The sequence below is a fragment of the Melanerpes formicivorus genome, unplaced genomic scaffold (genome assembly GCF_026170545.1).
Source record: "Melanerpes formicivorus ecotype bairdi unplaced genomic scaffold, bMelFor1.0.p_v2 SCAF_29, whole genome shotgun sequence".
NCBI classification, from domain to species: domain Eukaryota; kingdom Metazoa; phylum Chordata; class Aves; order Piciformes; family Picidae; genus Melanerpes; species Melanerpes formicivorus.
In genome coordinates, this window is record NW_027142381.1 from 9,671,869 (window position 1) to 9,698,921 (window position 27,053).

General features: G+C 59.9%; 2 protein-coding genes across 8 annotated transcripts in view; one reads left to right on the top strand and one right to left on the bottom strand.

Annotated features, from left to right (window-relative positions):
- Positions 1-11,512, top strand: part of SYNRG (synergin gamma) — a 45,403-nt gene extending 33,891 nt beyond the window's left edge. Inside the window, exons 18-24 of one of the 7 annotated variants that reach the window (XM_068154971.1) lie at positions 768-821; positions 2,564-2,660; positions 2,906-3,054; positions 5,890-6,000; positions 6,988-7,023; positions 8,005-8,153; positions 8,752-11,512. In XM_068154971.1, coding sequence (XP_068011072.1) covers positions 768-821; positions 2,564-2,660; positions 2,906-3,054; positions 5,890-6,000; positions 6,988-7,023; positions 8,005-8,136 — 579 coding nt within the window. In that variant the 3' untranslated portion in view covers positions 8,137-8,153; positions 8,752-11,512. Of the gene's footprint in view, positions 1-767; positions 822-2,563; positions 2,661-2,905; positions 3,055-5,889; positions 6,001-6,987; positions 7,024-8,004 lie in introns of all 7 variants that reach the window. The other 6 variants (XM_068154970.1, XM_068154973.1, XM_068154974.1 and 3 more) reach the window with 6 other exon arrangements.
- Positions 11,513-12,211: 699 nt separating this feature from the next.
- Positions 12,212-25,990, bottom strand: DUSP14 (dual specificity phosphatase 14). The gene is made up of 3 exons (XM_068154979.1): positions 25,850-25,990; positions 15,864-15,961; positions 12,212-14,379 (listed from the first exon to the last, which is right to left on the bottom strand). Exon 3 carries the CDS (start codon positions 14,259-14,261, stop codon positions 13,665-13,667), a length of 597 nt encoding a protein of 198 aa, XP_068011080.1. The 5' UTR covers positions 14,262-14,379; positions 15,864-15,961; positions 25,850-25,990; the 3' UTR covers positions 12,212-13,664.
- Between the last annotated feature and the right edge of the window lie 1,063 nt (positions 25,991-27,053).

Below are 27,053 nucleotides of genomic sequence, written 5' to 3' on the forward strand. Positions count from 1 at the left end.
GTCGAGGGAGTTCTGTAGCCCAGCCCTTCGAGACGTAGCTGTTTGGGGTCGGGGGGAGTCCAAAGTGGCCTCTGGGTAAGGTCAGCTGCTGTGATTGGAAACTGCTCCTACAGGAGGTTTCTTCTCTCTCTCTCTCTCTCCTGTGTTTAGTCTTGTGCAGTGTGTGTGTGGGGGGAATGCTGTTGTCTGCAAGTCAGTCAGAGTCACTTGACCTTGCAGTCTGGGCTTGTAACTGGGAATTAGTCACAGCTTCAGTCTGCTCCCAGCCTTGGCACTGAGACCCCTGGCCTTGGGAAATGGTTTGCACTTTTGGCTGGGGTAGCTACTTCCTGTGCTCATCCTGAGAGTAGATGGGAAAAGGACTCAGATTAAATTCTGCTAATCCCCATGGCTAGAGCAGCAGACCTGCAACAGCTGTGTCAGGCGGGGGTGAGGGGGCAGTGCCAATTTCTTACCCCTTCAGTACATTCTTCCTTTTGGGCCTAAGAAGTCAGGTGCAGATTCCCCAGCAGTCAAATGTTCAGGTGCAAAGGGGGGGAGGTGAGGAGCAGGTGTGTTACAGATAGCTGACCTGCAAACAGCTCTTGCAATTCCTGGCTGCTGTGTGCCTGCTGTGACAGAGAAGGGGAAGTGTGGTAGGAGCAGCCTGGCAGGCTGCTGGGCCAGCTCCTTCCAGCTCTGTCACCTGGAAAGGTTGGAGCAGGTGGTCCTTGGGGTCCCTTCCAGCCTGGGCTCTGGGATTCAGACTGTCCTTTTCTTTCCAACAGGAAAGTGAGAGGTATGCCTATGAATGGCAAAGATGCTTGGAGAGTGCCCTGCAGGTAGGTGTGTAGCCTCCTCCAGAGCCTCCCTCTCCTGCTGTAGGCACCAGGGCACACAGGCACAGCCCAGGGGATTACAGCTTCTGACCTAAAAGCTGCCAGGCAGCAGGAGGAGTGCCTCTCAGTTAAAGATCCTGCACTAATCCCCCTGTCAGCTGTGATTAGTTTGCCTTTTGCCTAAGTTTCCAAGTTAATGTGGAGTTCCTGTATTCTGGGTGCCCAGGAAGGCATGTTCTGGGCACTGGTGCCAGCACCTGGCTCTGCAGCCCTTCCTCAGCACCAGGCTGTTTGCTCTGCTGTGCAGAGGGGCATGAAGTGCCTGGCTGTGGCTCTCAGCAGTTCCACAGCTGGGTTTGTTTTCCTTCAACGTTTCTGCTTTGCATTTGAGCTTTAGCCAAGACTCTGAATGCTGCTGTTAACCTCAGGCAGCAGTGCATGCTCCTCCCTTGTTAACCAACCTCAGGCAGCAGTGCATGCTCCTCCCTTGTTAACCTCAGGCAGCAGTGCATGCTCCTCTCTTGTTAACCAACCTCAGGCAGCAGTGCATGCTCCTCTCTTGTTAACCAACCTCAGGCAGCAGTGCATGCTCCTCCCTTGTTAACCTCAGGCAGCAGTGCATGCTCCTCTCTTGTTAACCTACCTCAGGCAGCAGTGCATGCTCCTCCCTTGTTAACCTACCTCAGGCAGCAGTGCATGCTCCTCCCTTGTTAACCTACCTCAGGCAGCAGTGCATGCTCCTCCCTTGTTAACCTACCTCAGGCAGCAGTGCATGCTCCTCCCTTGTTAACCAACCTCAGGCAGCAGTGCATGCTCCTCCCTTGTTAACCAACCTCAGGCAGCAGTGCATGCTCCTCCCTTGTTAACCAACCTCAGGCAGCAGTGCATGCTCCTCCCTTGTTAACCTCAGGCAGCAGTGCATGCTCCTCCCTTGTTAACCAACCTCAGGCAGCAGTGCATGCTCCTCCCTTGTTAACCAACCTCAGGCAGCAGTGCATGCTCCTCCCTTGTTAACCTCAGGCAGCAGTGCATGCTCCTCCCTTGTTAACCTCAGGCAGCAGTGCATGCTCCTCCCTTGTTAACCTCAGGCAGCAGTGCATGCTCCTCCCTTGTTAACCTCAGGCAGCAGTGCATGCTCCTCCCTTGTTAACCAACCTCAGGCAGCAGTGCATGCTCCTCCCTTGTTAACCAACCTCAGGCAGCAGTGCATGCTCCTCTCCTGTTAACCTCAGGCAGCAGTGCATGCTCCTCCCTTGTTAACCTACCTCAGGCAGCAGTGCATGCTCCTCTCCTGTTAACCTCAGGCAGCAGTGCATGCTCCTCCCTTGTTAACCTACCTCAGGCAGCAGTGCATGCTCCTCCCTTGTTAACCTACCTCAGGCAGCAGTGCATGCTCCTCCCTTGTTAACCTACCTCAGGCAGCAGTGCATGCTCCTCCCTTGTTAACCTACCTCAGGCAGCAGTGCATGCTCCTCCCTTGTTAACCTCAGGCAGCAGTGCATGCTCCTGACTGTGACTTTGGTAGTGAAACCGTTTGGGGGAATGCAGGAAGGTTTTGAGTGTTCAGCTCCCCCCTGGCCTGCTCACAGTTGCAGCAGGAACTGCTGAAAGCAGGGTGGAGCACAGCAATTGTTCCTGAGTCTGCCTCCTGTCCTGGGTAAGAGTTTCTGTTGGGGGCAGTCTGGTTTGTAGCCATGGTTTCAGGGGAGATAAGAGCAGCACCTGATGAGACTCACTCCCCCCAGGTCATAAAGAAAGCCAACGACACCTTGAATGGGATAAGCAGCTCCTCGGTGTGCACGGAGGTGATCCAGTCTGCCCAGGGCATGGAGTATCTGCTGGGTAGGTTTCAGTTCACCACAGCCCTGAGAGTTCTCCTCTGAAGGAGCAGTGGCACGGACTCTCTTTCCAAAACGGAGCTGTGTTTTAGCTGCATCTTTGCCCTGCAGAGAGCAGCTCTTGTGCTGATGAGTGTAACTGCTGCTGTGGAGTCACCACCCCTGGCCACCTTCCCCCTGCCCTGCCTGCTTTGGGCTGTAGGAAGCTGCCAGCCCTCTGCAATCCTCCACTGTGTTCTGTGTCCCCAGGGGTTGTGGAAGTCTACAGGGTAACCAAGAGAGTTGAGCTGGGCATCAAAGCCACAGCTGTCTGCAGCGAGAAGCTCCAGCAGCTGCTGAAGGATATCGACAGGGTCTGGAACAACCTCATCAGCTTCATGTCCTTGGCTGCTCTGACGGTAAGGCCTGGCAGCAGCCCTCAGGGGGAGAGCTGCAGGCACCCACAGCATGTCCTGCCCTCACACTCTGCACTTTTCTCTTGCACAATGGAAATGTTCTCATTGCTGATACTGTGCAGCTCCCTGTGGCAGAGCTGTGCCCAACACAGAGTGCTGTCTCTGGGTCTTAGGGAGTCAGAGGATATCTGCCCTGCCTGTGCACCTCTGCAACAGGGAAGAGTCACTAAAACCTTAGCAAGCCATTGGATGGAGTGTGGCCAGCAGGGCAAGAGAAGGGATTCTGCCCCTTTGCTCTGCTCTGCTGAGACCTCAGCTCCAGCTCTGCTGTCCCCCTCTCAGAAGAGGAGATTTATCCTCCCAGTGTTTCAGTGCTTGGCAGATGAAGCTGCTAGACTGGGACTCCTCTCTCTGAGCTCTGCCATTGGTGGTGGGAAGGATTCACCAAGCCATCAGGATCCTCTCCTTTAAGCCAGTGGATTAAAGTTCAGTCCTTACAGTGCTTGTCCTTGGAAGATTACAGGGATTACCTTCAAGTCCAGAGCCTGCCCAAGTGTTCTCCAGGCTGCAGCGGCCCAGAGCAGTTTGAAACCTATGAGGAGCTGTGGATGATGACTTCTCATGCAGCCACCCTGGGAGGCAGGGCTCCTGCAGCTCCCCAGATCCTCCTCCTGGGTCGCTGGCAGGTGTGAAACCCATCCCTGTGTGGCTGAACACCTCCAGGGCTGAGGAGTGCAGGAGAAGACCCTGGTGTGGCAGTGCTGGGTCCCAGATGCTGCAGAGGTGCAGCCTTGTGGCTCTGAGGCATGTGCTGGGAAAGGTTAAGTTTATCTTTGAAAGGATTTTGTTACAAGGTGATTTTATGCACAGCCTTGTGGCTTTCCACTGCAAATTACAGGATGACCTTCTCTTTTGCCTCACTCCTGCCTCTGGTACACAAATATTAGAGAGCCTTTATTAATGTGATTGATCTGCTTAAAGATTAGAGGGGGGTGGTTTGGTTTGGTTGAGGATTGCAATTGTTCTGCAGCCCCTGGGGAGGAGGGAGTGTGATCAGCATGGCTGGAGCCAGAGTGCACATCCTGGCAGCGTGCTCTGGCCTCAGGTTTCTTGCATGACCACTTGCTGGTTTTATTTGCACTGCTCCCTGCAGGCACAGCTGCAGCACTTTGCTGTCAGCCTCCTGCAAAGTTTGGAGCTGTTACTGGTCTTGGGGCTGAAACTTAAAGGTGGTGCTGTGGGAGAGGGGCTGCCTCCAGGTGCTCCTCACTGGCAGGGCCATTCAGAGGCACAGGATGGGTTGGGTTGGAAGGGACCTTGAAGATCATCCAGTTCCAACCCCCTGCCACGGGCAGGGACACCTCCACCAGCCCAGGTTGCTCAAGGCCTCATCCAGCCTGGTGCTGAACACCTCCATGGAGGAGACATCTACAGCCTCCCTGGGCAACCTGTGCCAGTGTCTCCCCACCCTCACTGTTAAGAACTCCTTAGTTCAGTTGTGTGGTGCTGAGGGCCATGGTTCAGCTCCAGCCTTGGCAGCGTCAGGGAATGGTTGGACTGAAGGATCTGAAAGGGCTTTTCCAACCCAAATGATTCTGTGACTCTCCCACTGTTTGCCTGTCTCTAACCTGGTTTGTGTGCCCCTGGTGCCCTCAATTTCCCTATGAGTTGGTTAACCTTAGTCCACACTTTGTGCCCTGCCCCAGCTCCTCCTGGGCCCTTGGCTGCCCTGGATGCTCTTGGAGGCCTTTCCCAACCCGAGCAATCCTGTGGCTCTGAAAAGCCTCCCAAGAGAATCAGCAGCAGCCTGCTTGAGCAGGAGGCTGAGGGCAGTGAGCACTGCTGCAGACACCACTTGTCCTGCTGGGGGCTGGGGGCAGGGCTGGGGGCAGGGTGGGGGCTGGGAGCAGGGTGGGCGCAGGGCTGGGAGCAGGCTGGGCGCAGGGCTGGGGCAGGGTGGGCGCAGGGCTGGGGCAGGGTGGGCGCAGGGCTGGGGCAGGGTGGGCACAGGGCTGGGGGCAGGGTGGGCGCAGGGCTGGGGGCAGGGCTGGGGCAGGGTGGGCGCAGGGCTGGGAGCAGGGCTGGGAGCAGGGTGGGCGCAGGGCTGGGGCAGGGTGGGCACAGGGCTGGGGCAGGGCTGGGAGCAGGGCTGGGGCAGGGTGGGCACAGGGCTGGGGGCAGGGTGGGAGCAGGGCTGGGGGCAGGGTGGGCGCAGGGCTGGGGCAGGGTGGGAGCAGGGTGGGCACAGGGCTGGAAGCAGGGTGGGAGCAGGGTGGGAGCAGGGCTGGGCGCAGGGCTGGGAGCAGGGCTGGGAGCAGGGCTGGGAGCAGGGCTGGGGCAGGGTGGGCGCAGGGCTGGGAGCAGGGCTGGGAGCAGGGTGGGCGCAGGGCTGGGGCAGGGTGGGCACAGGGCTGGGGCAGGGTGGGCACAGGGCTGGGAGCAGGGCTGGGAGCAGGGCTGGGAGCAGGGCTGGGGCAGGGTGGGAGCAGGGTGGGCGCAGGGCTGGCCCAGGCCCCTTCCCTGCAGCTGCACAAACACTGCCTGCACACCGCCGCTGGGCTTGGTGCAGCTGGGAATGCTGCTGGGACCCCGCTCTGGCCTCACAGCTGTCTCCTCCTTTTGATGTGGGAAGGTGGAGCTGCAGAGCTCCTTCCCTTGCAGTCGAGGCCTTTCTCCAGCGCTCAGTGCTGTCAGTGAATGCTGACAGACGGCGGAGCAGCATGGCCAACAGGGGCTGATGGCACAGCACCTGCTGAGAAACGCCCAGTGCCATCCCTGCCAGGCTGCCAGGGCTGGGCAGCCCCCCCCCTCCTCACTGTGGTTGCTTTGTGTCCCCAGCCCGATGAGAACTCCCTGGATTTCTCCTCCTGCATGCTGCGCCCCGGGATTAAGAACGCCCAGGAGCTCGCCTGTGGAGTGTGCCTCCTGAACGTGGACTCCAGAAGCAGAGTAAGGGTCCTGAGCCCCTGCTGGGGGCCTTGGGCTTCATCTACAGCTTGGACCTTCCTTTAGGCTTTGGGGGTATTCAGTACAAGCTCATGGCTGTGAGTTGGATCTGGAAGTGGCCGAGGCAAAGATCTGAGCTAGAGATGGGACTGAAGCAGTCCGCATGAAGCTGGGGAAGGGTCCTGGAGAGCAATTCCTGTTGGGGAGTGGCTGAGGGAGCTGGGGGTGCTCAGTCTGGAGAAGAGGAGGCTGAGGGGAGACCTCATTGCTCTCTACAGCTCCCTGAGAGGAGGCTGCAGTGAGGTGGGGTTGGGCTCTTCTCCCTAGTCTCAGGTGATATAAGGAGAGGAAATGGGCTGGGATTGTGCCAGGGGAGGCTTAGGTTGGAGATTAGGAACAGTCTCTGCTGCAGGAGTGGTCAGGGACTGGCAGAGGCTGCCCAGGGAGGTGGTGGAGTTCCCACCCCTGGAGGGGTTCCAGAAACCTGTGGCCTGGGCACTTGGGGACAGGGTTTGGTGGCCATGGGGGTCTTAGGTCAACAGTTGGCCTCAGTGATCTTGGAGGCCTCTTCCAGGCAAAACAATTCATAGATTGAGAGAATGGGTTGGCTTGGAAGGGAGCCTAAACTCACCCAGCTCCAGCCCCCTGCCATGGGCAGGGACACCTCCACCAGCCCAGGCTGCTCAAGGCCTCATCCAGCCTGGCCTTGGACACCTGCAGGGAGGAGGCAGATCTATGACTCTGTGATGCTTTGGGTGTGCCACAGATGTGCAGCAGGAGGTTCTCCCTGGGGAGGCAGCTGGGGCACTGGCACCAGGTGCAGGTTTGGTCAAATAAGCATCTGGGACTTCTTGTGCGTTTCTGAGGAGCACTGCAGGGGACTGTTGCAGGGTTCCATGTGAGCAGGCAGTGGAGCTGGGAGGGGATCCCAGGCACCCCCTTGCCATCTGTGGCAGCATTGCTGACCTTTTGGTTTCAACATTATTGCAGAATGAAGAGAAACCTGTGGAAGAGCTTCCTAGCAAAGTAGGACTCTGTCACCCCCCTGTCCTCTGTAGATCATCCTGGGTTGGGTGTGGAAGGCTGAAGTGCTGAGTGCCTTTCAGCTCTCATTCTCGACTCTACCAATCATGAATCCTCTTCTGGTCATTCGTGGTGGCTCTAACACTCGACCTGACCAACTAACATGCTCCAGAGCCTCCCCTTTGTCTTGTCTGCATGCTTGTCCCTGTCAGTAGCTTCTGGGTTTGTGCTACTTCTGTTTTGTGGTAGAAACTCCCAGCCCCGAGTTCCTCAGCTGGTAGCTGTGTGTCTGGGGCAGAAGGGGAGGGGGGAGCTGCAGGCTCTTGCTACAAATATTGACTTTGGGCTATTTGTAGAAGGCAGTGGCATTTTCAGAAGTCTCTGCAGGAAATCCAGGGTGTGGGGAGGAGGGTTAGAATATTTGTTTTGAATAGGTAGCTGTGAAGCATTGGAAAAGTATCTCCTAGCAACAAAGAGCCAGAGGCTTGGAGCTGCTCCACAGCTGCCTCCGGAGCTCCTGGCCCAGAGGAGATCCAATGACCAGCAGAGTCCACCAAGTGCAGCTGCAGGCCCCCAGTGGTGTGTGCAGCTGCAGCTGCCTGGAGCACAGCTCTGGAACAGACACAGGAGCTCTTTCCTGCCTGGCAGAACAGGCTTCTGCCTTGGGTGGCTATGGAGCAGGGCTGGAAGGGGCACGGACCCAGGAGAGTTGATGGCCAGGAGTCAGATGGGGCAGGGTGCTGGTGCCTGGCTCCCTGGGCATGGGCTGTGACAGGCCAGGCAGGGGCTGAGCTTGTGGCCACCTGCAGCACTCTGCAGACTAAAGTCAAGCAGGTTTCAATGGGGTGGGAGTGTGCTGTGCCATCCCGGGCTGGTACCTGTGCTGTAGCCATGACCTGCTCCTCTCTCTCTAGATCCTGGAGTGGGTGAGCCTGGCACCTGTACTTCAGAGGGCACTGGCACATTTGTTTCTTCTCATTTCAGGCCTTCAATTCAGAAACAGACAACTTCAAGCTGGCATATGGAGGGCACCAGTACCATGCAAGCTGTGCGAATTTCTGGATCAACTGCGTGGAGCCGAAGCCTCCAGGCCTGATCCTGCCAGACCTGCTCTGAAAGCTGTGGCACTGAAGGTGGAGGATTGGCTCTGGCAGTGCAGGACGCTTGGGGGAAGGTGTGGGGTGGGGTAATTGGCCAGGCTTGAGCTGTGGTTGGTGTGTGAGAGGCTGCAGCCACTGCCACAGACACCTTGCTGGTGAAAAGGAGCAGTGTGTCAGAACTGAGCAGAGAACAATGCACTGTGGCAAAGATGCAGCATTCCAGCCCCTCCCAGGAGCAAAGGGGGCTGCAGTCTGTGGCAGGGCAGCCTGCTCACCAAGGGTACACATCTCTGAGGGAGGGCAGAGCTCCCAGGGAGAGCCCAAAGGCTGGTTTGCATACAGTGACCACCGAGGTACCTGAAGTGCATTTGCAAACTGATCTTCTGCCCTGTGCAGTCTGTGGAGCTGCTCCCAGTGTTTGCTGCTGTAGCATTGCAGTGCAGGAGGCACAGCAGCTGCCCAGGCACACTGAGCTATTGACTGGGAAGGAGTGAGGCTGCAGAGAGCTGCTGTCTGTGCTTGCACTGCTCTGTGCTGCAGCTCATGCTGAGTTCCTGGGCAGTGCTGGGGGATAGCACTGGGGAAAGCTCTGGGCTTGGGGTTTGGTTCCCATCCTGTCTGAATTCTTCAGCACAGGCAGGTGGATTCTGCTGTAAACATGGACAGACTGCTTCCTTGGCCTGGCCCTGAGCTGCAGGAGTGATTTGTTGTCTCTCACCTGACCTGGGACTCCACTGCTACAGCATCCCTGCTCCTGGATCCATCCAGACATTTCCTTTCCTGTACATGAATGTGCTCCTCTCGAGGGGTGCAATTTGTGCAGCCTGCTGCTACCTGCACTCAGCTGTTGCTGTGACTCAGAGCTGGCAGCACCAGGTGGCCCTCAGCTCCTGCTGCAGGGGGTGTGAATCACCACTGAAAGCTGCTGGCTGGTTTCTGAAGCAGGGTGTCCTGCGTCTGACGTTTTGTGGCTTATGGCAGCTCCAACCATCTGGACAGGAGGAGCTGATCTGCTGTGCTGTCACAAAGTGTCCCTCATCCAGCTGAAGTCCTGATCCTCCTCAGACCTGACATCAGGCAGCAGTCAGCTGGAGCTGCTGGCAGAGCTGTGAGCTGGCAGGAGAGTCAGGATGGCATTAGGAGACTTCTCACCCCAGAGTGAGGGCAGTGGTGTGTCAGGTACAACCTGCTGCTTCCTCCTTGGACTCCATTGCTCCAGGAAATCTCCCTTCTCTCCAGGCACCAACAGCTCCTCCAGCTTACTCTCACCTCCCTGTGAGCAGCTGCTGCTGACCACTGCTGCTCTGCTGGAGCACAAATCACAAGGAGAAGTGATGCTCTGTATTCACAAAGGGGGAGAAGAGGCTCGGTTGGACTGAACAGTGAGAGCAGGTGAAGGAGTGCTGGCTAACAGCAGTGCTGGCTGGGCCCTGGCTTACACAAATGGAAGCGAACCTTCCTCCTGCCCGGAATTAGCTCATTCATAAAATAAGCAACTGGTGCCTGCAGTGGCAAGCTCCAGCTGCTCACGTCAGCGTGTGACAGCGCCTGGCTGCCTCCTGTGGCTCAGTAATTAGCGAAGGAAGGGCAGCCCCTCCCTGCCTGCTCCCTGCTTCCTTCGCTGGCTGAGCGCCGCAGCCCCGGGCGGGCAGCACCCTGCGTGCTGGCGGCACCGGGGGCTGCCGGTGCCCATCACCAGGGCAGGTTTTCCCGCTGGGGCTTGGGGTGTGCTGGGCACGGGCAGCAGTGCTGGCTTTTGCCTGCCCAATGCCAGCAGCGCTGAAGTCTTGGCTGCCTCCCCCCGCCGCTGGCGAGGGCCCTCCTCCAGTGCTTGGGAGTAGCAGGCTGACGCAAATCTGCCGCTTCTCAAATGCTATCTTGGGAAGAGAGAGTTTATTGTTAGCCTGGGCTCCCACCACAGCTCCTCAGCACTCAGCTAGAGAGGGGTTTATTTTTACCTAATTAAAAGCAAAGCCACAAATCAGAGGCCACAATGTGAAACCCAAAGCACCCAGGGCTTCAGATGCACCCCCAGAAGGCTCCTGGTGCATGCTCAGCCAGCTCCTCTCAGCTGACTCCAGCCTGGCTCCTGGCCCACAGAGCGCAGGAGCTGGCAGTCGCAGGGGGAAGTGCAGCTGAGCTCCCCGGGGTGTGAGTCCTGCCCCTGCAGCAGGCAGAGCAGCAGCCTCGCTGTGCGTGGGGGGCAGGCACAGCTCTTGGCAGCCCCTGGGAGCACTCCAAGTGCTTTGGATGTGGAGCCCCTGGATGAAGGCTCTGCACAGGGAGGATCAGCTCACTCCCGTGGCCTCCTCCCTCCAGTGGCTCTGTTGCCTTCAGCAGCAGCTCAGCTGCCAGCCCCAGCCGCTCAGCTGCCAGCCCCAGCCCAGTGTCCTCGGTCTCCAAGGTGACAGCTCCTGCCTGCAGTGCTTTGTGTCAGGCCACCTCCCCTGCTGCCCCTGCACACAGCCTGCTGGGCAGCACTGCTTTGGCCCTGCTTGTGTGGGGCCAGAGCCAGGGCTGCTCCTGCAGGTGGTGGCTTTTGCTGGACAGGGAGATGGGGCTTGGCTGGGGGGTTGTGTTCTCTGGAGCTGCCTTGGGGCTACCCCTGGCAGCTGATGTTTCGATTTGTGTACGTTAGGAATTCTGAGAGGTTCTCTGCCTGGCTATTTAATGTAGAGATGGCTTTTTCCCAGCTGTATTCCTGCTGCTGCTGCTCTGCTCTCCTCTCTCGTGGTTTTTTTCCCTGGAGGCAGGAGCTCTGGGGAGCTCCAGCCCCTTCCCCTGCCCCTCCCTGTGTGTTAGCCCCAGTTTCTCCCCAAGCTTGCTGCCCCAAACTGGAGGTTATTTGTGGTGTGGGAATCATGCTCTGCCCTTGACCACCCCTCTGCCTTTCCCACCCCCACCCTCCCCTTGGCAGCAGCTTCTCTTCCCCTGGGTTGGTTTGGAGCAGCTCCTTCCTCGAAGTTCCTGCAATGCATATGGAGTGACAGTGAAATGCAGCCTGAGGTTGAGAAGCTGCTCAGGAACACCCAAGGAATGCTCCAACTTCTAGTTAGCTACACCTCAAGTGAGTGACCCCTGGAACAGAAGCTTCCTTTGCAATAAAAGCTGCTCCTGTACAAGCTGCTCCTTTTGTCTTGCTTTCTGGACCTGTGTTTTGGAGGTGTTCAGGAGGAGACTTGCTGGGGTACTTGGTGCCATGGGTTAGCTGTTTGGGTGGGTTGGATTGGTTGATGGGTTGGACACGATGATCTTGAAGGTCTCTTCCAACCTGGTTTGGTTTATTCCAAAATAAAGGTTTATTCAATCCCAGTCCCCAAGGTTGAAGCAGAAATGTCATCACTTTAGGAGGAGAAGTGGTGGGAAACCTTCCCTTTCTCCTGTGAGTCTTTATTCTGCCCTCTGGGCAAGTGGTATTTCTCCTCTGGAAGAGCTTTTGCTGTTAGTTGGAGCTGGTTTGGCTTGTGCAAGGCTGGAGTCACTGCTGCTACTCTAACCCAGGGAGCAGTGTTGTTAATTGACTCCAGTGCAGTTTACCCCCCTGCTTCTTGCAGGGATTTCTAAATCCTGTGCTGAGATTCAATCCTTGCATTCAATAAAGAGCTCCTTGCAGATCTGGGCAGCCTGGGGAGGGCTTGTTCCAGGGTGCAGCTAGAAGGAAATGCTGCTTTTGCTGCTTGGCTCAGGGAGGGCCTCAGAAGAGAAAGACTCTGAAACAGCCACACTCATTGCCTGGCTGCTGTGGTGGCCCAGGAGCTGCAGGGCCCTGGGGGGCTGTGAACAGGGTGAGACACTGGCACAGGCTGCCCAGGGAGGCTGTGGCTGCCCCCTCCCTGGAGGTGTTCCAGGCCAGGCTGGATGAGGCCTTGAGCAACCTGGGCTGGTGGAGGTGTCCCTGCCCATGGCAGGGGCCTGGAGCTGGATGAGCTTTAAGCTCCCTTCCAGCCCAACCCATTCCATGTCCCACGATGAGCCCAGTGCTGGGAGCAGGTCAGGGTGCCTTGGCCCAGCCCAAGGCCCAGGTTTGGTTAAAGCCATGCTCAGTCTTGCACCATGTCCTTGCTGTCAGGGGAGCCACAGCAGCACAGCTCTGAGGAGGAACCCAGCAGAAGGTTTTGTTTAATCTTTATTGATTGCATTTTTTTACAAGTATAGAATCTGATTTCAGTCAGATGCTACTGCAGCAGCCAGCAGCCTGCGTGCTCCTCCTCCAGAGATGCAACAGAGGACACCAAGGTCTCCTTGAGGAACAGACTTGCCTTGCTCTCCTGGGGGGGTCCAGTTAGGCTTCAACCAAACCAGTCCCTGCCCCTCTGCAGGGAGGGGAGCACCGTCCAGGAGGCAGCAGTGAAGGCTTCTCCCACCCCTGGAGCAGTTCTCATCACAGAGGACAAGGCAGAGCCGTCCTGGAGGGGGAGGGCTGTGGGAATAGCTCTGGAATGCAGCATCGCCCTGGGGACATCGTGGAGTGATCCAGGAAGGGGCTAAGGCAGCTCAGGACCGTGCCTAGAGCCGAGGGATCCAGCGGCTTCCACCTGCACCCAGTGCGGTGCTGAGTGCCAGCGGTGCAGCCCCGGCCCCTCCGCAGGGGTTGTGCACACAGCTGCCCCACTGCTTCGTGGGCTGGCCCGGGGGGGAGGCTTCACCTCCTGCTTCTGTCTCAAGCCACATTTCTGGACAAGCCCTCTGGCTCTTTTCCACCCCCAGACAGCACCGGTGGTGTGAAATGGACAGAGAGTCTGCTGTGTCCATCAGGGAGCAGGACAGGGAGCAGGAGAGTCACACCAGGGGTCAGTGTGCTCCAGGACTGCTGCCCTGGCGTGGAATGAGGGAAACAAAAGCGAAGCTCTTGTGTTTACCGGAGCTGAATCGCTCAGCCTGGGCCCATGGCCGACAGGCACTGCCTGGCCTCACCTGGGCTTTGCTGGGCTTACCTTTGTTTGCTTTTCTTCACTTTGAGCACAGGTTCTGATCTGACTAAGGACCTCACACACTACATACCGAGAGTCCCTACAGCTGTTACACACTAGCACCACAAGCCTGCACTCCTGCCCTGCCTGGCCCTTGCACAGACCCAGTGCCAGGGGGCTGGAGCCGGCTCCGTGCTGGTGCTGCTCCCTCAGCCCCCGCAGGATTTCTGCAGGGAAGCAAACGAGCTGGGAGCAACACCCAGGCTGCTGCACCACAGGCACCCAGGCTGCTGCATCACAAAGCACACTTTGTTCATCAGCGCTGCCCAGCACCTCCCAGGCCTCTGCCTGGGACACTAAAACTGACTGAGAAAGGAAGGGAGGCTCTAGGAAAGGATTCAACTCATGAGAAGACTTCATTCAGCTAAATCAGAGAAAGGCAGAAGGGGGAATCCCTGCGGAGAGAAACGCTTGGGAGGGGAGCGTTGGCCTTGCAGGTTGGTGAGGTGAGAACTGGCTGAGGTTCCGCTGCATGGTAAAGAACCCAGGCTGGCTGCAGGAGGAGGGGACGGCTCCGCTCCGGTGGACTGGCAACAGCACATCCCTCCTGCTGTGCTTCCCGCCTGCAGTCCCTTCAGATCCCCCAGTAAGGCATCAGGGGTCTGCGCTCCCTCTCGTAAACGTCTGGGATGATGCCGTAGGGGGTCTGCACCATTTTGACCGTGGTCTTCCCAAAGAGCTTCCTCTCGTAGTCTATCAGCTGCCTCCAGAAGCCCACGTTGGGCCGGATCACGGGGCGCCTGGCCTTGACCCAGTTGTAGGCCTCGAAGAGGGTCACCTTGTGGTACTTCATCAGGTAGGCGATGCAGAGCGTGGCCGACCTGCTGACGCCAGCGGCGCAGTGCACCAGGGCGGCTCCGTGCTTCCGCGCCACGCTCTGGATCTTGTCGGCCACGCTGTCGAAGTAGAGCGAGATGGGGGCGTTGGGCATGTCGGCCAAAGGCACTTTCACGTACTCAAACTGGGGCCAGTTGAAGTTGGGGATCTCGATGGTGGCGTTGATGATGCAGGTGATGCCCCGGGACAGCAGCAGGTGCCGGTTGGAGGCGACGCTGCCCCGGCTCAGGTACAGCGAGGGAGTGATCTGCGCGATGCCCCCCAGGGCACCCTCCGAAAGCATGCGTGGAGCCATCAGAGTTCTCGGCAGGGAGTTGTGGCTTCTGGCGGTCATGGAGGAGCTTGGCACTCAGGCTTCCATTATGGGAAGGGATCCAACGGGATCTGCAGCCGAGGGAAGGGTCGTCCGGCCTGGTGGTGCTGGGACAGCAACAGCCTCCTCCGCTTGGTCACTGCAAGACACAACCGGCGCCACGTGAGCAGGGCGGCTGCCCGCTGCCACCACCCCGTGTGGGGGAACAGGGAACCCCAGCTCGCCCTGCTGTGACCTGGGCAGCCTCTGACTGGCAAAGCTCCGTGGGGCAAGGTGGTGCAGGCTTTGTGCAGTGCTTATTAGCGTGGGGCCCCCAGGCAGTGCCTGGACAGATGCTAACCAAAACACCTCCCAGCCCAATTAGCTCCAATTACTCGCAGAGGGCTTAGGCAGCCTACCTGTGGGCCCTGGCAGCATCTCACCCGGATTAGCACGTGGAGGATTAGCTGCACCTTCTCCATGCTCAAAAGCAGCAACTTCACAGCTGGCCAGAGCCCAAAGGGATGGTGAGAAACAGCTCACCAGGGCTGGGTGCAGATGCCAGCTTGGAGCCTGCCCTGCCCGCTCCCCAGAGCCACCCTTCTCCCTTTTTAGGTAGGTGCAGGGCCCTGCCAGAGCACACACAGCAAGCTGCCCATTAGGCAAGGCAGTGACTCATGTCCACCCAGATCAGCCATCGGCCCTCAGCCAGGCTGGGCAAGTGTGGAAGGAGTGACCTGGTTCTGTCAGAGCCTGCGAGGGAAACCAGAGCAGAGGCTGGCACAAGGGAGGCTCTTTTCCTGCTGCCTTAATCACTGCCTCATGCTGTGGACAAAGAGGATCTGCAGAGGCTTGGCTTGGATTCACGTGCCTGAGCCACACACCCCTGCCTGGATCCCCACACCCCTGCCTGGATCCCCACTTTGCTCTTCCCTGCTCCTTTAGGACTTCTCCAGAGGAGAAGCTGCAAGCAAGGGGCTGAGTCCCAGAGCATTCATCATTTGCCAGTCCCTTTTAGCTGTGGACTGCTCAGCTAGCAAGGGGCCATGGAAGAGGCTCTGGTCAGCACTGGCTGGAGAGTCCCTGCTCTACCCAAGTAGTGCCCACCAAAGTGTCATGAGTGGAGAGGACCTGGGGGATGCTCAGCTCCTTGGGTATGGGGGTGTCTGTTCCTCCAGCAGTTAACTCCACATCAGAGTCCTCAAAGGGCTGTGAGACCCCAGCTGGAGCTTCCCCAGCCCTGACACCAGAGTGCAGCCATCTGTCTGCATCCAGTGCCCCAGCACACACTGGCAGGCCCCCGCAGCAGCTGGTAAAGCTGCCAGTGGATTTTTGGCAGGGCCTTGTGCTATGGTAACCTGATGAGCAGAGCATGGTCTCCTCTGTGGCTTGTTCCCTGCTGGCAGCTACTTGAGCAGCTCCTGAAACCACGGGCCCAAAGCCCTGGTGCTGCAACTTCAGTTCATGCCCCAATAAGAAGATTTTTTGCTGCAGCTGTGAGCACTCAGCTTCCCCTGCAGGCACCCCCACCCCGGGCACCCCCACCCCGGGCACCCAGCTGGAGCAGCAGGGAATGGCACAGGTCAGCAGAGGAGGCAATCCCTGCTCTCCCAGAGCTGTTCCAGACAGGACTCAGGCACTTACCCCTGGTAACAAGGGTCCTACTCCAGGTCACGGCTGGGCACAGGGGAGCTGTGGGCTGCCGAAGCTGGGATGTCTCATTGAGTGTGTCTGGTGCTGAGCTGGGGAGAGAAGAGAGCAGGGGGTTTGCAAACAGGACAGCAGGCAGCCCCTGCTGCAGGAGGGGTGTTAAACTCACCCACTTTAAATATAGGTGGTTAAAGTTAGGTGGCTGTGCAGGAGCTGGCGGGGGAGACACCAGCTTCCCTGCCCACCCCCCAGAGAAGGACAGAGGGGAAGGCACTGGCTGCTGACATCACAATGCCACCCATCGCTGCCAGCGCAGCACTCAGTCACAGCAGGCCTGGGGGAACCTGAGGCTGGCACTGAAGTCATGGCTCAAAAACAAACAAACAAAAAGTTAAACTAGTTGCAGGAATTAATTTGCTCCAACTCCTCCTTTAGCATCTGCCAAGCTGCTCACCCAGTCCCAGGCAGCTGGTGCAGGTCTGTGCTGCATCTGCCCGTGCCCAAAGCAAGCTCCTGGGAGCCCCTCTGCAAGGGCTGTGCTGCCTGGGGCACTGCTGGAATTCCAGGGACAAAGGCTGAGCTGCTGCCAAGAGCCACAGCGCTCCTGGAAACGCTGCTGGGAAATGCTGCTGGACTGGCAGAGAGCGAGAGGAACCCCTGCCCCAGGCCAGCTCCGAGCAAGGCAGACCCTCCCTCACCCTCCCCGCCCCGACGCAGCTCATCCCTTGGCCGTTTCCAGCACAGGGGCGAGGGGCTGGTGGCTGCTCTGTGCCCCCTCCCCGGCTCAGGGAAGGCCTCACTTTCCCTGGGACCTGCACGCTGGGCTGCAGAGCAGAGCGAGGAGGGCAGGGGCGGGCCCGGAGATGGGCTCAGAGAAGGCAGAGCTCCTGCGGCTGGCAGCGCCGGGCAGGCTGCATGGCACGGCCGCGGCACAGGGCTGCTGGGAGGCAGGGCGGGCCGGGAGGCTCCGGCAGGCGCTGGGGAGAGGAGACAAGCTGGCTGGGGGCCAAAGGACAAACCCGAACGGGATTTTTAATGACACACCTCCAGCGAGGGCTGGGAAACGCTAGAGGAGGGCAACCTGCAGCTGTGCAGCAGGAGAGGCTGCTGGCACCTCTGGGAGCAGGGCAGCAGCATCCCTGCCTCAGCCCCACAGACCACAGCACCCAAAGCTCAACCCCAGCGAGGCCCTGGCCGCTGCTGGGGGCCGAGCACACTCCTGCCACGTCCATGCTGTCGCACCTGGGCTCCGGCCGCTCCGCACGGCGCCTCAGAGCGCTCCTCGGGGCGCTTTGGGAAGGGCTTTGCTGCTTTCCATAAAGTGGTTCCTGTTCGCAGGCAGCAACTCATCCCCACATTTGCATGTGACAGGCCGGGCTGGCTCTGCGAACTCCGCCGCCGCCGGGCTGGCAGCGAACCGCCCGCGCAGCGCAGCCGCCCGGACGGCAGCGCAGGGCAGACCCAGGAGTGTGCAGAGCAGAGACCCGCTGCTCCGGGGAAGAGGCGAGCAGCGCCAGGGAGGCGCCCAGCTAGGCCACCTCTGCTTGCCAGGGGGGTACGGGGTGGATTCTGAGCCCAGGCGGGAGCGCAGCCGGATGCCCGCGGTGCCATGTCCCAGTTACCTGCCTGGGGCTCCACATGGCTGGCACAGGACAGCGCTGCCTCGGCCGGCGGCAGCACGGCTCCTGTCCAGGAGGAGTTAAGCTTTGAGCGCAGCTCATTCCACAAGTGCGAGCTGAGGCCCCGAGCCCCGCAGCCCCGGCTGCTGGCGGCAGGCGCTGGGGGAAAGGCTACGGGAGAGGGGCAGGGGCCAGCGTCCCCCCCGCGGGCACAGCTCTCGCAGCAGGAGCTTGGCTGGGATGGCACCGACTGCGACACGCTGTCTCAGGCATGTGACAAAGCCACACTCCTCCTGCCCACACATAGCAGGCTGAGCAGCTGCTGGCTTGCAGGGAGCCTGCAAATGGAAAGGGCCTCGTCTGCCGCGGAAGGCAGTGGCTGCCTGCGGCGCCTTGGGCTGGCGAGGAGGAGGCTCCAGCAGCCCTGCAGGTGCGAGCCCTGCTCTGTCCTGAGAGCTGCACCTTCTCCTGACCCTCCTGCCTGGCCCCAGCCAGCTTCACAGAATCACAGAGTGGGCTGGGTTGGAAGGGTCCTTGAAGATCATCCAGCTCCAGCCCCCTGCCATGGGCAGGGACACCTCCCACCAGCCCAGGCTGCTCAGGGCCTCATCCAGCCTGGCCTTGAACACTTCCAGGGAGGAGACATCCACAGCCTCTCTGGGCAGCCTGTGCCAGTGTCTCCTCACCCTCACTGTACAGAATTTCTTCCTCATCTCCAGTCTCAATCTGCCCTCTCCCAGCTCAAAGCCATTGTCCCTTGTCCTGTCACTACAAGCCCTTCTAAACAGACCCTCCCCAGGTTTCTTGTAGCCCTCTTCAGGTACTGGAAGGCTGCTCCAAGGTCTCTCTAGAGCATTCTCTTCTCCAGGCTGAACAGCCCTTTGGGGCTCACCTAAAGTCTGCTCTTTCACTCCTGTCAAAGTCCCTCTGCCTTCCTCAGCACCTCTGCCTTCTGCTGCCCTGTCCATGATGTAACCCAGTGCTGCTGCTCTTCACACAGGAGTTCCCCTCCTTGTGCTGGGGCAGAAAGGAAGGAAAAGAGAGAAAAGGCTCTGCTTGGCCATTGCTGTGTGCAGAAAAAACAGAGATAAAGAGCTGAAGATCCAATGGAGCACCCACAGAGCCCAGCCCTGGCTGTGCCACCTGCACAGGACAGTGGAAAATGGGCCCAGGGAGAGGTGCTGGCTGTGGGTCCAGCTCTGCCTCCTGGAGTGCAGCCAGGGTGCAGTGTTTCACTGACAATAACCTCAGCCCTCCTCCCGGGGGACAGGGGCTCCCTGGCCCTGATAGCACAGGGGTGGGACCGCTGCAGCCTTCCCAGAAGACTGGTGGGTTCTGCATAATTAGGAGTGGGGGAAATGAGAGGGTGATTACAGCCTGGAGAGGACTCTGGTCTTCAAAGCCCCCAGCTCCTTTCCACACCACTCTTGGCCAGCACGGCCCTGAGTGCAGGTTTGCAGTGAGGTGACACTTCTCCAGCTCCTGCCATGGCCAGAGCCTCATCCTGCCCCCACCAGCTCTCCACAGAGCCACTGCTCTCTGCCACGCTGCTCATTCGGGCACCACATGAGGTACTGCTCTACCTTGAGGCTCTGCTGGGTGCTTCACCCACAGCTGGGTCCACTTGGAGAAGGGACAGATGCTCTCTGGTGACTGCTCCCATGGAAGACTTGGTGCTTTGGGAGGCACAGGACTGACCACTTTGAGACTGGGTTGTACCCCACCTCTGCTGGGTTTTCCTGGCATCCTCTCCAGACAAGGGGGTTTCAGAAGCAGCACAGCTCCACTGGTGCCCTGGTTCGTGCAGCAGGTGCTCCAGTGCCTCAGGCTGCTGCTGGCAATGCTCAGGGCTCTGTTCTTCCAACTCGTGTCACAGCTGGAGTGTGTTTCCTGCTTTCATCCCTGGGAACGTGGTCCTGCTAACAAGGGCTGGAATTCCCACAGGAAAGCATTCCTGGTCCCTCCCAAGAAAGGCTTGAGGACACCTCTGAAAACTCACAAGGCAAGCAGGGAGATGTTAGCTCCACAGGCTGTGATCTCCAGGGCAGGAGGGGAGAGCCTTGCTTCTCGGTCTGTGCGCTGGGAGTTGGCAAGTCTGAGCCTCTGCTTCCTTCCCTGCTGCTGCTGGCTGCTCTGCTCGGATTTGGGGGTTCACTTTGTGTAAGGGCTCCTCTGGCTTGGGAGCAGAGGCTGTGGCTGGGTCCTGAGGGGCTCAAGAAGGACTTTTAGTTGGTGGTGGACTGGCTGTCAGTGGTGTGGCTCTGTGGCTGGTACCTGGCAGCGGTGAAGGCATCTCCCAGGCCCTCGTCCCCTGGGCCTGAAGCTCTGCAGCTGTGTGAGTCGGCAGCCAGGGGTGGCTGCTCCTGCTCTGGCTCTGCTGCTGCTGGCTGCCTGCCCCTGGCTCTCTGGCAGCCATTCTGCTCCTCCTGCCCTAACGCAGCCAGGAGGACCACGGCTGAGCAGGGCATGCTCGGAGTGGGGCAGAGGACGAGGCCTGGGAGGTGCTCAGCAGGTTTGGTGCATGGGGAGGCTGAGGAGAGTGGTGGGTCCTGCCTTGCTGACAGAGCACAGACCCCAGCGCCCCTGGTTTCACTCCCAGAGCATCATCTGGGATTCCAAGCAGGTCTGTGGGCTGGGTGTGTGAAATGCTGGTACTGGAGCAAGCCTTCTCCCCCTCCCAGGAGAGGGAAAGTTATTCATTCATTTTGGAGATGACAAATGCTCCCTAATGCTGCAGTGAAGAGAAGAGTCAATATTGCAGGCGCTGAAGGAGGGAGCCTGCTCAGGGCTCTTCCTAGCCAAGCTGAACAGCAAATTGCCTCAGAAATGGTCTTGGAGAGCAGCATTTAAAATAAATGTCAGTGGAGAGCACAAACTGCAGCCCTGCTCAGGGTCAGGCCTTGCTGGTGCCCAGCCCGCGGCAGTCTGATGTGAGCTCAAGGCCAGGGGGGCTGCAGCAGTGACCACAGCTCGGTGTCTGCTCTGCTGGGGTCTTTGGCTGTGGTGGATGTGCTCCTGAAGCTCTCACAGACTGCTCTGTGTGTGGTTCACAGCCATCAGATCATCATCATGATGGGAGGGACGAGCAGGTTGGGTTTGAAGCAGAACAGAAGGAGGGGGAAGCAGGAGGGGATGCTGGGGTAGCTTGGGCTGTGACCAGCCCCTGGCTGATTCCTGCTTGCAGCCTGTGTTACCCTCTCAGGCGAGCTCAGGATGGAAGCTGTCAGATGTTAAACCAAGATAATCGTCTGCCTGCCCCAGCTCCGCACAGGCCTGGCTGCTCCTGCAGCACACAGCACCGCTGGGGTTCCCACACTGCCAGGGACACACTGGTGGCACTTCCCAACGGTTTCCTGCTGCACTCCAGCCTCAGCTCCACAGGAGAAGCTCACAGGGCACAGCTGCAAAGGCCCCCAGGCTGCAGGACAGCTTCAGTCCACGGCACAACATCTGGTTCCTCCCAGTGCAGCACTGCCTCCTCCACACACCTGGAGCTGGGGCTGCTCCCATGACCTGAGCCAGCTCTGCAGGGCTGATGAGCTCTCCCCAGCCTGTCCCAGCCTGCTGCGACGCTGCCTCTGGAGGGGTGACAGCAGACGCTGCTGCGCCACAGCTCATCTCCTTCCACGGGCACCGCTGGCATGCCAGGTGCTCTGGGCAGGCTTGGGGAAGGCCAGGACTTGGCCAGCCTCACCCAGCTGCCTCCTGCAGCCCAGGAGCCACAGCCTCACTTTGCAGCCAGTCCCTGCTCGTGCTGCAGGCGCGGCACAGCACACAGCCCCCGTCTGTGACTGGGCTGCTGAAGTTAATCCACTGAGCAGATTCCAGAGGGGTTAACCAGCGATTGCAGAAGGCATGAGTAGCATTGCAAGCATTTCCAGACCATCAGGGCATGCCTTATGGTTGGCAACTTCTGAATCAGCCCAGCTGATGAGCTCCTGAGCGTCTGGCGGTGCTCTGCCAGCCCCTCAGCCCCCCCTCACGCTGTGAGCCAAAGCCTGGCTCCCTGATCCGCTGCTCCCCCAGCACCAAAGGAGCAGAAAACGAGAAGAGTGCTGAGGGGCTTTGGAAGGCTCCACGAGGATGCTGCTTGGCACAGGGACCAGGCTGCCTGCATGCCTCTGCCAGGCAGGGGAGGGCAGCGCCACTGACTCCTCACACAGGCTGCCACTATCTCCTCCTCGGCGAGGCAGCAGAGCCTGCCCACGGGCACCTTACCCACTCCCTGCCACGCAGCCGCCCCCACCCCACAGCTCTGGAGCTGCTTCCTCCCTGCTCCAGAGCTGGCTCCTGCCAGCTGTGAGGCAAAGCTCTCGCCACGGGCGGGGAGAGCTCGGGGCAGGGCCGCGGGAGCGGGCGCAGCTTGCCGGTGTTTATCGCTTGCCCATGATAGGATATCGGCCGCGCTGCCCTGGGCGCCAGCTTCCCACAGCAAGGCTTCATGCAAGGAAAACAAACCTCCTTCCTCGGGGAGGCAATGGCTGTGCTTGCAGAGCCGCTGGCTCCAGCACCAGCTGGCAGCAGGGGCACAGTGCTCACCCAGTAGTGCAGCCCTCCACAGCTCACTCAGGGTCTGGTGGGGTGCAAAAGTGCTCCCTAACCCCCAGAATCAGGCCTTCAGGAGGCACAATCAGGAGCCTACGGTTATGTGCAGCCTCGGTTCTGTAGTCTGCTGAACACCAAGGGCTGTTTTGAACCCCAAGTGGAGATATCATCTGCTCTGAAGCACTACAGCCCATTTCGGTGCTGGCTGATGGCATCTGGACTGCAGGTGGAGTTTAGAGAAGCTGCCCTGCTCCCCGTGTCTGAAGTGACCCTGAGGGGACACAGATGGAGTCAAAGCACAGCCACCCGGTGCGTGACCCTGCCGGGAGCAGGGCTGCTCAGCTGACACCGCGGGGCTCATCCAGGTCTGTGCTGGGGGAGGTTGTGCCTCTTGCTTATGTGGCAGCAGTTCTGGGCTCTGCCCTGTCCCTGCCAGCCCACCTCAAACCCCATAAAATCGAAGGCAGCTGCAAATTAACTGCAACGAGCCCTGGAAACTGTCTGGGGCTTCCCTGCTGACGCTCACCCGGACCTTTTCCAGGGGCACTGCCAACTGATGCATGCTCTGAATGCAGCCCTGCTGCTCCAGGGGTTCTCAGAGCCTGGCACCCCCAGTAAACCAGTGACATACCCCAGGCTGGCAGGAGCTGCTCACGCTCTCCAAAGTCAGGCAGTGGTTCACCACCAGGCAGTAAAAGCAGGAAGCAAGAGCTGAAGGGAGAGCAGCGCGAAAGCAGGATGGGAAAGGGCTGGTCGGCTCAGCAGCAGCTGTAAGGAATGAGGTCACCTTCTGAGCACATCGATGGGGTTGCTTAGGGTAACAGGGAGGGAGGCCAATTTTAATCAATTAGTTGGAAATCAAGTTTACAGTCGGGAGCAAAACGCTTCCCGAGCAGGCATCGCGGGGCCGGCCCCCTGCGCCTCCCGTGCGCAGCTCCTGCGCTCCTGGCTCGGGAACGGATTCCCCGCAGCAGGGAGGACACTGGGAACAGCCAAATCCCCTTTGTGAACCGGGACTCCTGCCCCCTGAGCTCTGCTGGGCCTCTTGCCAAGGGCATGGGACCCACAGCCACACTCTGTGCTGTGGGGTGGCTGGAAGAGGGCAGATTTAGGCCAGAGGTTAGGAAGAAATTCTTAGCAGGGAGGGTGGGGAGACACTGGCGCAGGCTGCCCAGGGAGGCTGTGGCTGTCCCCTCTCTGGAGGTGTTCAAGGCCAGGCTGGATGAGGCCTTGAGCAGCCTGGGCTGGTGGGAGGTGTCCCTGCCCATGGCAGGGGGTTGGAGCTGGAAGATCTTTAAGGTCCCTTCCAACCCATTCTGTGATTCCATCACAGAGAGGGAGATGAAATCTCGGCAGCCCAGGTACCCAAACCCAGCCAGCTGTGGGGCAGCAGTGAGCATGGCAGCACCTGTTGAGCCTTGCTGCAGGGAAACTAAAACCTCTCTGAGTGGTGGTGTTTTGTTTTCAAGTGGGGAGCAGCCCTGTGAGGCTGCACCATGAGCTGGTGCCAGGGAGTGCTCTGCAGGCACCACGGCTGGGGCAGACCCCTGAGCCCTGCCCGGGGCAGGCTGGGCACTGTGTCTGCCTTCCAGTTGGAGGCTTCATTCCCGAGCAGCCAGGGCTGCTGTGCAGAGGTTTCTCAGCTATTTCCAAATGCCAGAGCCCGATGCTGGCATTTCTGACTGCATTGTGGTCGCTCAGCATGTCATTTGTTGAAGCCATAAATTAGTGATGGTTGTGTACCCAGGGAGGGAAGGAGCTGGGAGAAGCTCCTGTCCCTGGTGCGAGGAATCACAGAAAACCACCCTGGAAGTTAGGTCCTGCAGCGGTGGGCAGGAAGCATGGAAGGCTTCTCTGCTGCACGGGTGTGGATGGCTCTGCTGTGTGGTCAGCCGGAGCAAAGCTGCTCCCCAGACCCACTGCCCCGCTCAGACACTTCTCCCCCACTCCTCATCCCTGACTTCTGCCTGGGTGTGCAGCTGTGCCACGTGGCTGGCTCCCTGAGACAAAGCTGGTACCAAGCTCTCCACGCAGAGATCGGTTTGAGACTTTCTCGTGTAGGCTCCTGCGCTTCTCCCCTCCCTCCCCAACGCTGCTGTAGACTGACACACCCCTTGCATGTTTCCCCACACCCCCTGTCCATTTCTCTCACCAGAGCAGCAGGAGCTCTCTGCCTTCCCAGCTCCGAGGTTCCAGCTGGGATCAGGAATTGAATCCAGCCCTGCAAATTTCAGTATTGCCCTGACCAACACGGAAGCAGTGCCAGAGCCTGGAGCAGACCCCCACAGAGCAGTGAAGGCTTGGATGAAGCCCCTGGGATTTCACCTCTCCCTCTGGAGGAAGGCTGGGATGTGTATGCCCCCGTCCAGGAGCCCTGGGGGGCAGGAAGGGCAGGCAGAGCTGCACCCTCACACCTTCTGGGCATAAAGCCCTCACAGCCTGCTGCACTACTGCTCCCTCCTGACGCCCACCAGGGTCACGTCAGCCAAGCCATGGCAGCAGATTGCTGCCGGTGGGGAATGGCACGTTCTGCCCAGACTGGGGGGCTCTGGTTTTCCACTGCTTGGGCACTGGAGCGCTACGGAGACTGTCCCAGCCACGGGGAGCGTGGCACACACCAAGGCAGAGGGAGAGGCCTGGGGAGGAAGGTGCTCCCGGCAGGGCAGGGGCTGCCGATCCGGTGTGTCATGAGGCAAAAGAGCGTTTTGTTGGTGCTGATCCTTCCAGCGTTCCCGGGGCAGCGGCGTTAGGGATAAACTGAACGTGCAACACGATATCGGGACAGCTGTCAATACTCGGAGCTTCAGAATAAAAGACTCATTTGCTGCCCAGTCGAACAGGTCATAATCCTGCCCAGTCTCCCTGCAGCCAAACGCCACTCATCGATCGCTGCTCCGGCCCGGAGCAGCTGCTCCGGCGCTGAGTCAAGGGCCAGGCACGCAGCCGGCTTGGCTCGGCGGCCGGGCGGCCGCGGGCACGCGACAGGGGCTGCCGTGCCCCAGGGCCGGGGTGCCAGGCGCGGCCAGCACCCCGATGGGCAGCAGCCAGGGAATGCCGCCCCGCTCCGGCACCGCCACAGGCGCGGCGTGGGCTGAGCCTTGTTTCCACATCGAGGAAACACCCGAGCCCTGCGCTGGGCTCTCCTGGTGTGGAACCCAAGCAAATCCTTCTCTCTCCAGCCAGGGGATCAAGCATCCGTGAGGGGGTTTTGGCCCAGTCCTGGTCTTCTGGGCGCCTTCTGCTGGATATGCCTGGGTGGGCTGCACCGTCCCACCACAGTCAGCACCATTAGGGTTGGGCTAGATGATCTTAAAGGTCTTTTTCAACCCAAATCAGCCCACGGCTGCCTAGCTCTGGATGCGCGGGACTGTCCTGAGCCTAGCGATGTCCGCGGGGAGGGCCCTCGGGGCTGCATCCAGCCCCTCTGCACCGGGGGGGCGATCCGTTCTCCCCTCGGTGTGGCGGGGGGCACCCCCCCGTGGGGGTGGGGACGCCGAAAGGTTGGACCAGATAATCCACGAGGTGCCTTCCAGCCTGGCACTGAGTCTGTGCTGGGGGAGGCAGCGCTGCCCAGTCTGGACGGGCAGACCCGGGGCCGCGACGAGGGGCTGGCCACCGGCATCGGGGAGGCAGCTGGCCGGGCAGAGCCCCCCCGAGAAGGGCACTTTGGGGCATAATTCATCGCGGCGAGCTGCAAATACGGCGGAGGCGGCGTTACCGCGGCAGGGGAGCGCTGCCGCCCGATCCCCGGCCGCCCGATCCCCCCCGCCCGATCCCCGGCCGCCCGATCCCCCCCGCCCCGGCCCCGGCTCTTACCATGGCTCCGCGGCAGCAGCTCCGGCTCCCTCCCGGGGCGGCGGCGGCGGGGCAGGACTTTTATCGGGGCTCCGTCTCTCCGGGGCTGCCACCTGACCGCGGCGCTGCCGGGGCCGCCCTCCGCCCGCCGAGCCGCGGTTACCAGGCTACGGCGGGGCCCGGCCCGCCCGGCTCTGCCCCGGGGCGGAGGCAGCTGGCGGCCGGCCCAGCCTTAAAGGAGCCGCTGGCCGGCGGGGGCCGGGCCGGGGGCGCCTCCGGGGACGTGATGTTGTGTGGGGACAAGTGGGGGTGTCTGCTGGGACATGACGCTGTGGGAGGACAAGTGGGGGTCCCTGTAGGGACACGACGGTGTGGGCAGATGTGGTGGGGTCCCTGTGTTTATGGGGACAAGTGGGGATCCCAGTGGGGACAAGTGGGGGGCCTTGGAGGGATGGGAGCAAGTGGGGATCCCTGTTGGGACACGACAGTGTGTGAGGACAAGAGGGGGTCCCTCTGGGGTCGAGTCAAGTGAGGGTCGCAGTGGGGACATGATGGTATTTGAGGACAAGTGAAGGTCCCTATAGGGACATGACAGTGTGTGGGGACAAGTGGAGGTCCCTCTGGGGAAGGGGATGTGCCAGAGTCCCTGTGGGGACTGGGTGAGTGCCCAGTGGGGAGGGGGGCAGCCCCAGGAGAGAGAGCTGAGCCTCGTGTATTGTGGATTCAGGACATAGCCAAGACACAGCCTCTGCTTTCTCTTTTCTCCTCCCTGCCAGGGTAAAGGAAGGAGGGTGGCCCCGGGGTCCCTTTGTTCCCATGGCTGGTCCCTTGTCAGTGGCAGGGTCCCCATGGAGGGACAGCACGGGCAGGGGGATCCAAGTCTGACTTCGTCTGGAAACCGTCAGGCTAAGGTGGAAGGAAGGGTTTGCTCCCACCACCTCCCCACCCCAACAGGGATGGGACAAGGCTGCCTGGCACTGGGGAGAGGAGGAGGAGGGCAGCCCCCAGGTTAACCCCCCGGCTGCTGGAGCGAAGCGCCGGTGCTTGTCCTGCTTTTGTTCGGTTCCCGGCTTTGTTGTCGCAGGTTCAGACCGAAATAGCACAAACCCCTAATGGGAAGCTTCCCCTGCCCCGAGCCCTCCGGTCTGCATCTCCCTTCAGCAGGTTTCATGACTCAGCAGCCCAGATGGAACCATCCCTCACAGCCCTCAGCACCAAATCTGTT

Coding starts and splice junctions, on each gene's coding strand:
- DUSP14 (XM_068154979.1), bottom strand. CDS start 14,261: ATGACCGCCAGAAGCCACAACTCCCTGCCGAGAACTCTGATGGCTCCA.